Source organism: Hyperolius riggenbachi, chromosome 3 (assembly GCF_040937935.1).
Source record: "Hyperolius riggenbachi isolate aHypRig1 chromosome 3, aHypRig1.pri, whole genome shotgun sequence".
NCBI classification, from domain to species: domain Eukaryota; kingdom Metazoa; phylum Chordata; class Amphibia; order Anura; family Hyperoliidae; genus Hyperolius; species Hyperolius riggenbachi.
The window spans coordinates 294,304,815-294,319,745 of NC_090648.1; the positions used below are offsets into that span (position 1 = coordinate 294,304,815).

At 41.7% G+C, this 14,931-nt stretch overlaps 1 protein-coding gene across 2 annotated transcripts in view; it reads left to right on the plus strand.

The window, feature by feature from the left end:
• Nucleotides 1-14,931, plus strand: part of IMMP2L (inner mitochondrial membrane peptidase subunit 2) — a 1,449,658-nt gene that overhangs the window by 1,133,629 nt on the left and 301,098 nt on the right. For both annotated transcript variants that reach the window (XM_068276511.1, XM_068276513.1), the window contains exon 5: nt 10,794-10,896. In XM_068276511.1, coding sequence (XP_068132612.1) covers nt 10,794-10,896 — 103 coding nt within the window. The remainder of the gene's footprint in view (nt 1-10,793; nt 10,897-14,931) is intronic.

The window sequence follows — 14,931 nt, forward strand, 5'->3', positions numbered from 1 at the left end:
CCCACACAAAATCTACAAAACTGGACAAAACATGACGAGTGTCCTGTAGATACCCAGGAAGTCTGGATACAAGGGGCTGCAGATGTGCATCGACCCACTCACCCAGGCGCTCACCCACAGAGCCAATTCCAGCCACAATTGGTCAGCCCCAGGAAGGAGTGCCCGGCTTATGGATCTTCGGGAGGTGGTGGAACACAGGAACAATAGGATGTAATGGGCATAAAAATTCTGATAAACATTTAGTGAGAACGCCCATATTTTGTCCCAATTCCAACAGCTCCCGAAGATCGCCAAGGAAATCCACAGTGGGATCTCGGAGTAAGGGCCGATACACATCTGCATCCCCCAACGGTCTCAGGGCTTTTGACTGATAATCTACGGCGTCCATTACAATGACCGCACCTCCCTTGCCCGCCGAGCGGATGACAATATCAGCATTGTTCTGAAGAGAAGTCAAAGCCTGCCTTTCAGCGGCTGAGAGGTCGGACGGTGCCTTGTCAACCTCAACAAATCAGTCAGCTCTTTTTCAATGAGGTCCTGAAAGATGTCAACCGCAGAGGACCTGGCATTAACTGGATAGAATGAAGGATTGGAAACCATTATAGGAATTACCTGGTCCACATCCACTCCAGCCTCTGTCATCCAAAGCCTGCAATGCCAAAAGGGTCCTAATGTCACGAAAAGAAGGAACATCCTCTATTGAATTTGATGGCAAGGACACAGGCATGCAGGAATTGGTTGACTCAAAAGGGACCTTCAAGAAAATGTTTTCCCACCACCAAGTTCTTTACAAACTTGTTAAAGGAGAACAGTAGTGAGAGGTATATGGAGGCTGCCATATTTGTTTCCATTTAAGCAATACCAGTTGCCTGGCTATCCTGCTATTCCTCTGCCTCTAATACTTTCAGCCATAGGCCCTGAACAAGTATGCAGCAGATCAGGTGTTTCTGACAATTTTGACAGATATGACAAGATTAGCTGCATGCTTGTTTCTGGTGCGATTCAGACACTTCTTCAGCCAAATAGACCAGCAGGTCTGCCAGGCAACTGGTATTGCTTAAAAGGAAATACATATGGCAGCCTCCATATCGCTCTCTCACTACAGTTCTCCTTCAAGATCTAAGATGGTGCAAAATAAATAAAAATGATTGGAAGGGGCAAAAGACAAGCCCCTAGACCAGTGGTCCTCAAACTAAAGCCTGCGGGCTGAATGCAGCCCCCTGAGACTTTTTTACCACCCCCCCACACACAAAATGTATTACTTAGGGATGGTGCTTTCTACAATACCTAAGCTCAATGTAATATTTTTCTACTTTATTGTATCTATACTCCGGCCCCCCAGCAATCTGAAGTATGTTGTCCCGGCCCTTGACCGAAAATGTTTGGGGACCCCTGCCCTAGACAGTAATGTGACCTGATGTGGAGAGAGCGTATATTTGAAAAGATTTACCACATTGTGAGTGGCAAGTTCTGTACTGGATGTTACCTGACTTTTCGATTTTCTATGTTTACTCCCTGCTCGCCTGGTATGTTTCTTTTTTGTTTTCGTTTATTTGCCTTTGTTGGCTTCTTTTGAGTTCTGTAATAGGAGAATTGAGGAATGGGAACCCCTGACGTCTGAAGTATTAGAAGGACCTCTGTTGGATGAGTAACGTTAGGAAACATAGATTGTAGGGCCCTACGATTGGAATCAGAGGCCTCAGAGACATCAGATAAAGATCCTGAGTTTTCAGGAGAGCTGAAACTCACATTCTTTTTAGTAGTAAATTTTTTTAGAATAGATTTTGGAGATCTATAAAAGGATTCCCATCTCCCCCATTCGTAGACTACATTGTGACTATAATAATTTGTGTCCCTCAAAAATTTAACACGTTTGGTCTCCATGATGATTGTTTCCAATTTATTAATGTTATTTTTGAGTTTAGAGTTTAATTCATCATAGAGAGCCAAAGTGTCAAGCCTTTTCAGGTCCTGATTTGTTTTGTCTATCTGCAACCTTAGATGGACCAATTTTTGTTCTTCACTTTATATCAAAATTGTCCGGGTAGATTATAGTGGGAACTTTCTTGATTCGTAAACCTCTGGGTATAATATCCTTGCTAATATAGTGTTTTAAACTAGTTACGTCCCACCAGAGATGCACTTCCTTATCCATCAAGCATTCCAGTGTAGTATACAAAGAATGTAAAGTAAGTTCAGGTTGTAAACTAATTGCGTTATTGTCACCCGAAAATACTGACATAAATTTGTTTCTACGATCTGAATCTTGCAGCAGATTACCAAATGAATTCAAGTTTGTACTAGGATCAAAGTTGTAACTGGACACAAATTGTAGGCCCGACACGCGTCAGTTGATCCTGTGGTTTTATTACATTTGTCTTGTGGAGTTTCTAAATAATGAATACCAGCGTTTTGTTCAACCACTGCCTGGCTTGCGGATCCTTTTGCTTACATATGTGGATTGGCATGGCTTACCAGATCCTGCACCCATTAGTATGACTCAATAGGGGGTTGAGTGTTATTGAACTTTTTCTTCAGCTGTACAGAGTATATTGACTTGTCACTGAACTGTCCCTCAGAGGGGCACACAATCTAATTCCTACCATAGTCATATGTCTATGTATATGTATGTATGTATATGTATGTATTGTGTAGTAGTGTATGTATCATAGTCTAGGGCCAATTTAAAGGGAAGCCAATTAACTTATCTGTATGTTTTTGGGATGTGGGAGGAAACCAGAGTGCCTGGAGGAAACCACACGCAGAAACGCGGAGAACATACAAACTCCTTGCAGATGTTGACCTGGCTGGGATTTGAACCATTGACCCAGCGCTGCAAGGCTAGAGTGCTAACAACTACGCCACTGTGCTGCCCAGGGCAGAGTAAGATTCAGCATCTTCAGTGTCCTTCCTGCACATTTCACTCTGCAGATAAAATGGGGTCCCCATTTAAGATAAAATATATGAAGTGATAATGCAATTTTGATTAACATATGGCTTTAGCTCACATCTCTTTTCTATGGTACTAGGAACTCTGCCCACATTCACCTGGTAACTACAATATTGTAACTATACAGTTCCATTACAACTTTAAATATGGTGTTTTTTAACACAGTAGAGAGTAAACTGTTTTATGATATCATATGGTGAATCACCAGGTTTACTAGGGGTAGATTAATCTCGACCTGGAGATGGCTGGAGTCAGGACATCTGATCTGCACAGTCTGGACGTGTGATCCAGAAAATATTAGTGTCCTTAGTAACCCGGCAAGTGGATTTTACTCAAGTCAGAAATGACAACTCCTTTTCTTATAACTTCAGTAGTGGTTTTGTTTTTAAAGTCTCTACCTTTGCTGACTGAAAGCAATGAGACTTGGGATCTAAAATGTTGGGGTACTGATACTATTTGTAGAAATTGTTCTAATTAGGTGTCTGTAACTCCTGCACACTATATAATTGTGCCCACCATGCCTGTAGCCCTTGAGACATTGTAATAATTCCTCTTTGAGGTAATTGGTTGTACTGTGTATTGCTAAAGCGTTTTCTTAGTCTTTCTCATAGCTGTGGATCTGCATTTTGAGTTTTACTCTAATTAGATTCAAGTGGCAGTAGTAGAAATGTGCTGCTATTTTTTTTTACTCTCATTTCGTATATTAATAAATATTAGATTGCAGAAATTGAAGACAAAATTATAATTCTTCCAAGCAATATTATATACTAATATGTGTTTTTCCCAGCGCCTGCATTTTTATTTACTCTGTCTAGTATAACATGTTTTATTTCTTACTTTCTTGTCCTGAATTTTATATCTAGTGGACTAGTCTTTTCTAAGAGTAATTATACAGTATATATAACTAGAGAAATACATGGGAGTGGAATGCTAAATAATCTACAATGTTTTTATGCATTGCTAGCTACATATAATTAATCACAAATTTATAGAAAGGTCTGTGTAATAAGTGTCACAGTCTAATATTACTACTACTCCTTTACATGCTTAGCTTTAATATGATCTCCTGCTATTATGTGTTTGCAAGGTACTTCTTCCAAAGAAGACCAGTGTTATTGCTTTAATTTGCTTTTCTACATTGCTACCTTCTGTTACCCTGAGCCCTGTGAGGCCTCCACAACAGCAATCATGATATAGCACACATATCAAGAGAGCTCATTTAAATTTTAATGAGCACATGCTGTGTCAGGTTGTGTGCCCAATTAAAGCTTTTGCCATTGGGATAGCAAGGATTCTTTTCCAGAGATTACATTTCTCCACAGTGCTTTGCACTTTACATTGTACGCTGCTGGTTGTGATCCCGTGAATGTTACCTACAACCCACCAGCCTGAAAAGACTCATTTAGTGTACTTTGAAAGCTATTTCCCTGTTTGCCACTGTGAAATCTAATATAAGATGATTGGATTTTTGTCTTAAAGTATACAAGGCATTGTCTTTTTTTTGTGACAAGTTTAGCTCTAGTAGTAGACTTGTCCTTCACATCTCCAATGCAGTCCTAAAATTCCTTACTGTCTGTCAATGTTGATAAATAATATTTAATAAAATAGAAATTTGTATTGATTTTCTGGCTGGCTCTCTATGGACATTGCTGAAATTCGTAAGGTTATCCAAGAAAGTGTCTTACAAACCATGCTCAATTGTTTACATCTGTATCACCTATTTCTTTATTTTCTAAGGTACATACATAAATATCATGAAGTTTCAAAGAAATAAAATCTTATCTTATGTTGTCTTTACTAGGTGATAGTTTTAGTTTTATTTGAAAACTGTATTTGTGTCAGAAGCCTGGCTTCCGTGATTTGTTTAGTAAGCTGTACTCAGTATTGGTTATACAAGAAATAATCTTTACAGGGAACCTGAGATGAGAAGCTTCTCAGGTTCCATACTTACCTGGGGCTTACTTAACCACTTGAGGACCACAGGCTTACACCCCCCTAGTGACCAGGCAATTTTTCACAATTTAGTACTCTGCAGCTTTAACAAAAAAACAGGCTAGCACCTCTCCAATCCCTTCTAAATTCAGCTGCACGCCTCATTCACCTTTCCACACGCTCCTCTGATGCAGCCCCACTGTGCCGTTCACTCCACTGGCTACCCATTACCCAGAGGATCAAGCTCAAACTCCTGACTCTAACATACAAAGCCCTTCACGAGTTGTTCCCTCCATACATCTCCTCACTAATCTCTAGCTATTGTCCCTCCAGCAATCTTTGCTCCTCCCAATTCTCCTGGCCTCTAAGCTGATAAACTCCTCTCATGCCCGCATGATGCTTTACACAAGCATCACCCCTTATTTGGAACTCTCTTCCACAGCCTGTACGTCATGCTCCAAACCTGGACATTTTCAAATGCACTCTTAAAACACACCTTTTCAGACAAGCTTATAACATTTTTTAGCCCCTGTTTACTTATTTGTTCACAGTATAATCAGAGGCAAAGGCTCACTGCCTCATCCATTCCCCCCAAGTCTCCTTACCTAGTGTGTCTCCCACTACCCTTTAGATTGTAAGCTCGCAAGGGCAGGGTCATCCTCCTAATTTTTACTGTTTTTGTTGCAATATTTGTGCTGCTTGAGACTCTGCTGTATATTTTTTTTGGGTTGTACCTGTGTTCCCTGTGCTGTATTACTGTGTTTTGTAAAGCACTGCGAAATATGTTGTCTTAATTATCTCAGAAGAGCAGCAATGTGGGGGGCTAAAAACAACTCTCAAATGACCTGAAGACAAAGATTGTTCACCATCATGGTTTAGGGGAAGGATACAGAAAGCTGTCTCAGAGATTTCAGCTGTCTGTTTCCACAGTTAGGAACATTTTTAGGAAATGGAAGACCACAGGCTCAGTTCAAGTTAAGGCTTGAAGTGGCAGACCAAAAAAAATCTCAGATAAAAACAGAAGTGACGAATAGTGAGAACAGTCAGAGTCAACCCACAGACCAGCACCAAAGACCTACAACATCATCTTGCTGCAGATGGTGTCACTGTGCATCGTTCAACCATTCGGCGCACTCTACACAAGTAGATGCTGTATGTGAGAGTGATGCAGAGGAAGCCTTTTCTCTGCCCACAGCACCAACAGAACCACTTAAGGTATGCTAAAGCACATCTGGACAAGCCAGCTTCATTTTGGAATAAGGTGCTGTGGACTGCTGAAACTAACATTGAGTTATTTGGGCATAACAAGGGGCATTATGCATGGAGAAAAACAACACAACATTCCAAGAAAAACACCTGCTACCTACAGTAAAATATGGTGGTGGCTCCATCATGCTGTGGGGCTGTGTGGCCAGTGTAGGGACTGGGAATCTTGTCAAAGTTGAGGAACACATGGATTCCACTCAGTATCAGCAGACTCTGGAGACCAATGTCCAGGAATCCGGGACAAAGCTGAACTTTACCGTGATGTTGAAAGGCAAGTAGTGACATCTCTGGCACACAGCATTGGGTCAAAGATCCATCTGACCACAGATGCCTGGTCTGCAAAGCATGGTCAGGCCTGCCCGAAGACTAAGTAAGTCCCCACACACAGCCTCTCTGCCTGCACGCCATGTGACTGCCTGCTCCAAGACTAAGTCGGTCCCCACACAGCATCTCTGCCTGCAGACCACTTGACTGCCTTCTCCGCCACCACCAACAGGGCCCAGGACTCCAGGTGGATTCCTTAATTTTTAGGGCCGCTGCTAGCAGCGACCGCTATAATAATTTTTCTGGTGCATGCACATGCCTACCTAATTTTTCTGGCTGCACTGCGGCTGCAACAACAAAATAAAAGGCATGTACATGTGTCAATTCTCCCTCGTGATCGTTACCTTGCCACGGTGAAGGGGCTTGCGTATCACAATGAAGCAATGACTGGCTAAATGAGTGTGTTGGGGTTGGGGGGCACACCTGACCCAAGAAGATAGATAATAAGGTCGTTGCTTCATTGTGGACAGACCAAGTTCGATCAGCTGGACACTCACTGTTCACTGTTCACTGTTGTTCTGTCATTCAGCTACCTCAGCCCGACCATATGGGCTTGAAAACCGCCATCTCCTGCACTCTCGTTATGGTGCGCACCAGTCCAGCACGGCCGTCACTACACAAATAGCTGTATCACACAGTGAATTTAGTCTCTGTGTGAAGCAGTACACTAATTACACTACCTAATTGATGTATACAGTGGAGGAAATAATTATTTGACCCCTCACTGATTTTGTAAGTTTGTCCAATGACAAAGAAATGAAAAGTCTCAGAACAGTATCATTTCAATGGTAGGTTTATTTTAACAGTGGCAGATAGCACATCAAAAGGAAAATCGAAAAAATAACCTTAAATAAAAGATAGCAACTGATTTGCATTTCATTGAGTGAAATAAGTTTTTGAACCCTCTAACAATAAAAGACTTAATACTTAGTGGAAAAACCCTTGTTTGCAAGCACAGAGGTCAAACGTTTCTTGTAATTGATGACCAAGTTTGCACACATTTTAGGAGGAATGTTGGTCCACTCCTCTTTGCAGATCATCTCTAAATCCCTAAGGTTTCGAGGCTGTCTCTGTGCAACTCTGAGCTTGAGCTCCCTCCATAGGTTTTCTACTGGATTAAGGTCCGGAGACTGACTAGGCCACTCCATGTCCTTAATGTGCTTCTTCTTGAGCCACTCCTTTGTTGCCTTTGCTGTATGTTTTGGGTCATTGTCGTGCTGGAACACCCATCCACGACCCATTTTCAGTTTCCTGGCAGAGGGAAGGAGGTTGTCATTCAGGATTTCACGATACATGGCTCCGTCCATTTTCCCGTTAATGCGATTAAGTTGTCCTTTGCCCTTAGCAGAAAAACACCCCCAAAGCAAAATGTTTCCACCCCTATGCTTGACGGTGGGGACGGTGTTTTGGGGGTCATAGGCAGCATTTTTCTTCCTCCACACAGCGAGTTGAGTTAATGCCAAAGAGCTCTATTTTGGTCTCATCAGACCACAGCACCTTCTCCCAGTCACTCACAGAATCATTCAGGTGTTCATTGGCAAACTTCAGACGGGCCTGCACATGTGCCTTTTTGAGCAGGGGGACCTTGCGAGCCCTGCAGGATTTTAATCCATTGCGGTGTAATGTGTTTCCAATGGTTTTCTTGGTGACTGTGGTCCCTGCTAATTTGAGGTCATTCACTAACTCCTCCCATGTAGTTCTAGGATGCTTTTTCACCTTTCTCAGAACCATTGACACCCCACGAGGTGAGATCTTGCATGGAGCCCCAGAGCGAGGTCGATTGATGGTCATTTTGTGCTCCTTCCATTTTCGAACAATCGCACCAACAGTTGTCACCTTCTCTCCCAGCTTCTTGCTAATGGTTTTGTAGCCCATTCCAGCCTTGTGCAGGTCTACAATTTTGTCTCTGACATCCTTGGACAGCTCTTTGATCTTTCCCATGTTGGAGAGTTTGGAGTCTGCTTGATTGCTTGATTCTGTGTACAGGTGTCTTTTATACAGGTGACTAGTTAAGACAGGTGTCCTTAATGAGGGTGACTAATTGAGTAGAAGTGTCTAACCACTCTGTGGGAGCCAGAACTCTTAATGGTTGGTAGGGGTTCAAAAACTTATTTCACTCAATGAAATGCAAATCCGTTGCTATCTTTTATTTAAGGTTATTTTTTCGATTTTCCTTTTGATGTGCTATCTGCCACTGTTAAAATAAACCTACCATTGAAATGATACTGTTCTGAGACTTTTCATTTCTTTGTCATTGGACAAACTTACAAAATCAGTGAGGGGTCAAATAATTATTTCCTCCACTGTACATATGCAAGATGTTTTGAAGCACTTTAGGCCTCCAATTTAGCATGCAATGTGATTTCTGCCCTTGAAACGCTGCTGTGCGTTAAATCCGGATTTTTCCCGGGGACTTTTGGCATGTATCTCACTCCGCCATGCCCCCTTCCAGGTGTTAGACCCCTTGAAACATCTTTTCCATTACTTTTGTGGCCAGCATAAGTGTTTCTAGTTTTCAAAGTTCGCCTCCCCATTGAAGTCTATTGTGGTTCGCAAAAGTTCGCGCAAACCGAACTTTTGCGGAAGTTTTCTTTCGAGGTTCGCAAACCGAAAATTGGAGGTTCGAGCCACCTCTAAAGATGGGTTGTGGTAAATGTGCAATATGCACTATTTTGGTGGCTTAAAGAGGATCTCCATCCAAAAAAGAAAATCCATCTGCACTGCTTTAATGAAAAGTTATATTTACCTCTGGAGTCTTGTCCCACGAAGCGGCTCCGAAGTCCCCGCATCACTCCACTTCCGCCGCTTGGCCCCGACTCCCCTCTCTCCTCTGAGAAAAAATGCCCGGCAATTGAATGCAGTAAATAGCTTGGCCTTTTTCTCGAATGAGAGGGGAAGGCGGTGCCAAGCGGCAAAAGTGGAGTGATGCAGGGACTTGGGGGCCGCGTTGTGGGACAAGACTCTGGAGGTAAATATAACTTTTCATTACAGCAGCACAGATGGATTTTTCTTTTTCAGATGGAGGTTCTCTTTAACCCTCCTGGCGGTATGAAAAATTTCGCCAGGAGGGTGTGCAGCAGTTTTTTTTTTTTTTTTTTTAAATCATGTAGCGAGCCCAGGGCTCGCTACATGATAGCCGCTGCTCAGCGGCATCCCCCCGCCCGCTTCGATCGCCTTCGGCGGTCTCCGATCAGGAAATCCGTTCAAAGAACGGGATTTCCGACGGGGCGGGATGACGTCATCGACGTCATTGGGAGTCCCGATCCACCCCTCGGCACTGCCTGGCACTGATTGGCCTGGCAGCGCACGGGGTCTGGGGGGGGGGGGGCGGGCGCGCACCGCAACGGATAGCAGCGATCGGGAGCGGGGCGGCAGCGATCAGTGTGCTGGCGCAGCTGGCAAAGTGCTAGCTGCGTCCAGCAAAAAAGAAAAATTATGTAAATCGGCCCAGCAGGGCCTGAGCGGCACCCTCCGGCGGCTTACCCCATGTCACACACGGGGCTACCGCCAAGGAGGTTAAGTACAGGTGAAATTGTTCAATGCCGCCTGTACATGGCAATCAGTGATGAGCAACGGACGAATTCCGAATAGGTTTTATTCGTAATTCATCCAGGTAATTGGCACACCTGAGTGGGGGTAGGGTTAAACTTACCCAGGAGCCTTCTGCTTTAATCCGTCCCATGGTGCGTCCCACACTGCATTCCAATTCACGTGTCACATGACTACCGGAACTTCCTCCTTAACCCGAAAGGAGGAAGTGCAGTAGCCTTGTGACTGTAAATTGGAACGCAGCGTAGGGCGGATTAAGGCAAAAGGCTGCTGGGAAAGTTTAACCCTCCCGCGCCTCCCCACTCAGGTGTGCTAATTACCTGGATGAACTCCAAATAAAACCTATTCTGAATTCATCCGTTGCTCATCACTGATGGCAATTTTATCACTGGTTAGTGACTATGCTTCAGTGTTTCTAAAACACAAATATATTTACTAAATATACTTACTGAAACTTTCTTCCATTGCATTAGCTCCAGAGCATTAACTTTACCTGAGATATGCAATGTCTAGAAAAATAAGTCACATCCAGCTGGACTTTATGAATAATGTACAAATGTTTTGTTATTCATCTAGGTGATATTCTAAGTTTAAATTTGTGAGCAAATATTCTCCAGCATTTATGCCCATATGGCACATTCCTACCTTTAATGAGGCATATGTGATTGACTAGCTTAAATGTATTTTAATTGATTGAATAATTAATCCTTTTGTACATATTGTAGTGTATATAAGTATATCTAATTGGTTATATTTATTTTGCTGGTAACAGAGCAATTGGATATAAGACAAGATATGTCAAGATCCCTTGTGGGCATATATGGGTTGAAGGTGACCATCTTAAACACAGCTTTGACAGTAATGCGTTTGGACCAGTGAGTATTTATGCATTGTATATACATTATATGTTTAAAGTTTTCTTTAAAGTGAAAAGAACAGTTTTTAAATAAATATTCTTGCATTACATATTTATACCATGCTCTGTGCTTAATCAGGGATGCTTTTTGTCTTTTTAATTTTTAGCAAGACATTGCACCAAGAATCCTTTGTTACTTCATATTTTCAACTTTTTGTGTCATTTCTCTTTCTGTGGGCATGGAAGCAGACAGCACTGAGCAATTTAGTCATGCTGTCTGCCTAGTGAGCTGGGAGCTGACAGAGGGAGCTGAAAAGCTGAACAAACATTTGGATACAATCTCAGTGGGGTTGATTTACTAAGGTTGAAGTATAGTGGAGAAAATAAGAGACCCAAGGAATTTGGATTGGATTTGTTTCCCCAGTTGCCTGACCTTGACCAAATCAGAATATAGCAAAGATTGTTGAAAGGATAGTGAATTTGCTTTTATGCTATTGCAGTTGCCAAACTCCTTTCTCCCATTGTTAGCTGCACTTCCTGGTTCCTGTGCAAAGTTGCCTGAGAAACAGGACTTGGGATACTAGTCAGTGGCAAGACCTTTCAGCACACAGACATGATGAGGAGCAATCTGGATAGAGCCACAAGAGATGCACCCACCCACCATCTATAGACGTGTCTATAAAGGCTGGGACGCAATCACTTGCCTTGATACATACTCATATAGAAGGTGGTGAGTCTGCAAAAGCAGGAACAGTGCTTCCACAATGCAAACTTAATTATTAAGTAGTTGTTGCTGGCTACACACTGTGGCCTCTGCTTCCACTTAATATATGAACTTGTGCATGCGCCTTCCATAGCATCTTTCATGATCTGTAATGCCCCCATTGATGTTGACTATGCAAGAGTGAATCTAAGCTACTGTACTTTGAACTGCTGTTTTAACAACTGGAACATTGCCTTAACCATTACTATCACTACTAATCAGTTAGGTTGAGTTTGGCTGCAGTTTGCAACTAACAATCTCTTGCTTGAAGAGCCCATAGAGATCTTGTGTTAGGTTGGATGTGTGTGGTAAATGACCATTATCATAGCTGGCCAGCAATGTGTATTTAGATCTTTGCTGCTTGCATTGATTACATTGTTTTTATGTTACATTCGGAATCAAAGACTATTCAATTTGCATCTACACTGTATAGCGGATTTTCATGAATTATTATATCACAGTTGCATGCAGCACTCACATCAAGAAGTTATCTTCAGTAAATCCAGCCTAGAATTAACTTATTACAAGAAGTTCTAAGAGCGGCTGCTGTGCTACTGTTAGTTTACTAAGCTTTTAGCAAACTACTAAGTGCTGATATGACCCAGTCAACTGTTGCAAACTTTTTCACCTGATAAATTTAAAATATCCTAATCCAGCTTCTCCACTCTTTCCAACCTTAGCAAGTGAATCCAGCTTGTATATAAATGCACCATAGAGTAGAAATAGCGTCTACAGTCCTTATTGCCATCTGCTTAATTTTAATTAAGCTTTTCTAATTAGTTGAACATTAGCTAGAAACAATACCTGGGTTACCTTTGTTTATTAGGCACCATTCAAACAGAAATGTAAATATTTAGAGCGGTTTCCATGAGAGGAAAACGTTATTTATTTATTTATTTGTATTTGCTTTTTTGATGGTATTTTCCTTTAGTATTACTGAGAATTAGCTATCAGCTGAGAATTAGCTATCAGCTGAGAAGATAGGAAACAAATGTGTTTACATCTTTCAGCTTTAGTGGTTGCATTGCTATTGTGCCGTGTCCAGGAGCAATATTCCAATTTGAAATCCACAGTTTGGTTGATGCTTTATTTTGTGTTTTCCTTAAGGTTTCTCTCATCATAGTAGCTCGTTTTAATTTCTTTGAAATGTCATAATGCTTGTTTCATTGCTTACTAGCGAGGCCTGGAGGTATAATGCCCAGTTTATTTTTATTCCAAGGCTGTTAGGGATGATTACCTATTAACAATGTCGAATTGTATTTGCTCATCTGAAATAGACAGCCGTCAGACAGGATTTATTAGCTTATAATGTCAAATTGTTCAGTGTATATGTTGTATTCATACCCAAGCAGCATTTGCAGCACAGTATTACCCACATCACAGTTCTCAGAAATTTTATACATTTTACTTCTGTGTTGCTGTGGCAGCTTATTATGGTAATTGATTAATGGTGGTCATCTGTTTTAAGCTTATTTTTTAATTATTATTATTTTGTCCAAAAACAAAACAAAATACAGATCATTGCCAACAGGTGTACACATAGCTCATTTGAGAGGATTACAACTTTTTTGTTAGGGAACCTTGTTTGTATTTTTTACATGTGTAGTGAAATAAAGTCAAGTTCTGAAGGAACCGCTAAAGAATGAACACACAGTCATTATCAGTTTGGTATTTATGAATATTGTTCTGCTTTGAGCATTTTAAATTCAGTGTTTAGTGCATTACTTTCCATTATTACCAGTTATCTGGGTGCATAATAGTATCTTCTGATACTTGCTAACAGCCCGATATATATCTGCACCTTAAAGAACACCTTTTTCCCTGGACTAAGTGAATGTAAGCAGTAGTTCCGTTACTAGTACCTGCTGCCTTCCCTCACATTCCCTTATGGCACCTTTTTGGCCCCTCCTCTCTCATCTTGCACCCCTTGTGCTCATGTATGTTTTCATGCAATAATGTCCAAAGGGAAGGAGCAGTGTTACATTGGGTTAGAAGGAACAGGCTGTGTGCATAATCATGTGGAGTAGATGTAGAACTAGCAGGGCACTTTATTCTTAGAGCTGCACCAGCTGAGGAGCCAAAGCAAAATTATTGAATTGATCAGGTATGTTTTTTCCCTAGATTTAATGTTTTTATCTATACCTACAAAAACCTTGCCAATGATAGGTGCACTTTAAAAGGGGTAAAGGCAGCTTTGGTTCCAGTAAGCATAACATGGTTTCAGAGGTATGCCCCTGATGAGTTACCAAGTAATGAAACATGTAGGGGAAAGCTACAGGTGGTCGCAGACTTACCAGAGTTATCACATGATCCCATTTAATCCATTGGAGGAGTGTTTCAGTGTTGGCATGTGGTTTGATAGCTGAAGGTGAATGTGAGCTGGAGTCCAGCTGGAGTGCAGCACCTGGAAACAGCTGCCTTACTAACCAGTACTATATGCGGAGGACACCCATCCTCTAGTAAGTGCATTTTTATGGTTTTATCCACCAAGTGCAGTTAAATTGCTCTGAATGTGGAAGTGTAAGCTGATGGAATGCACCATAGACCACATTGGAATGCAGGTGGTGGCCAGGTGAGCTAATCCCCATGCTGCAGGACATTCTCGCCTTTTGCAAGAGCATTCTCGCTCATCCTTAGTAAAAGCTTCTGCATGAAAGTTGTTAAAAGTGCAATTGGATCACATTTCTTAGTAAGGTGGGACGTTACCAACCATAAGTACCTCAAGTACCTCACAGACCAGGCCATTTAGGCTTAATCATACAGTGAGTCTCCTCATATTAGGAGCTCGTGTGTGTTGGGGGTGATTTGACACAATTATATTTTTATTTTCATTTGACTTAATTAAACTGTTGTCTGCTTTAGGATGGACTTGTGCACTAGCTTTAACTATAGGCTACAAGACAGTGGTTATTTTATATAACTCACTGTCTAGGTCACTCACTGGGCAGCTCACACTTTTCTTTTGGGATCTTTCTCATTTCAGGACTTGTGGGTTACAAGACTGGAGTGTTTAAAATAGCTGGACTAATATTTCTAGAGTTTGAAAATAGGTCACATAGCAAGTGGCTTATGGTAACTTATTGTGATTCTTCTGTCATTTGGGGTTTTTGCTTTGACCAGAGAAAAATGAAATGGTGGGATCTGCTATAAAAAAGAGCTGATTTGCTGTGTGTATTTATTTATTTGGCATTGAAAGTATGAATCTTGACAAGCATTTACAACTGTTGTACTCGCTCTGTTCATTAGCCCCCTCCTTTCTGGCCTCCCCCTTCTTAACCCCAGACACGACCA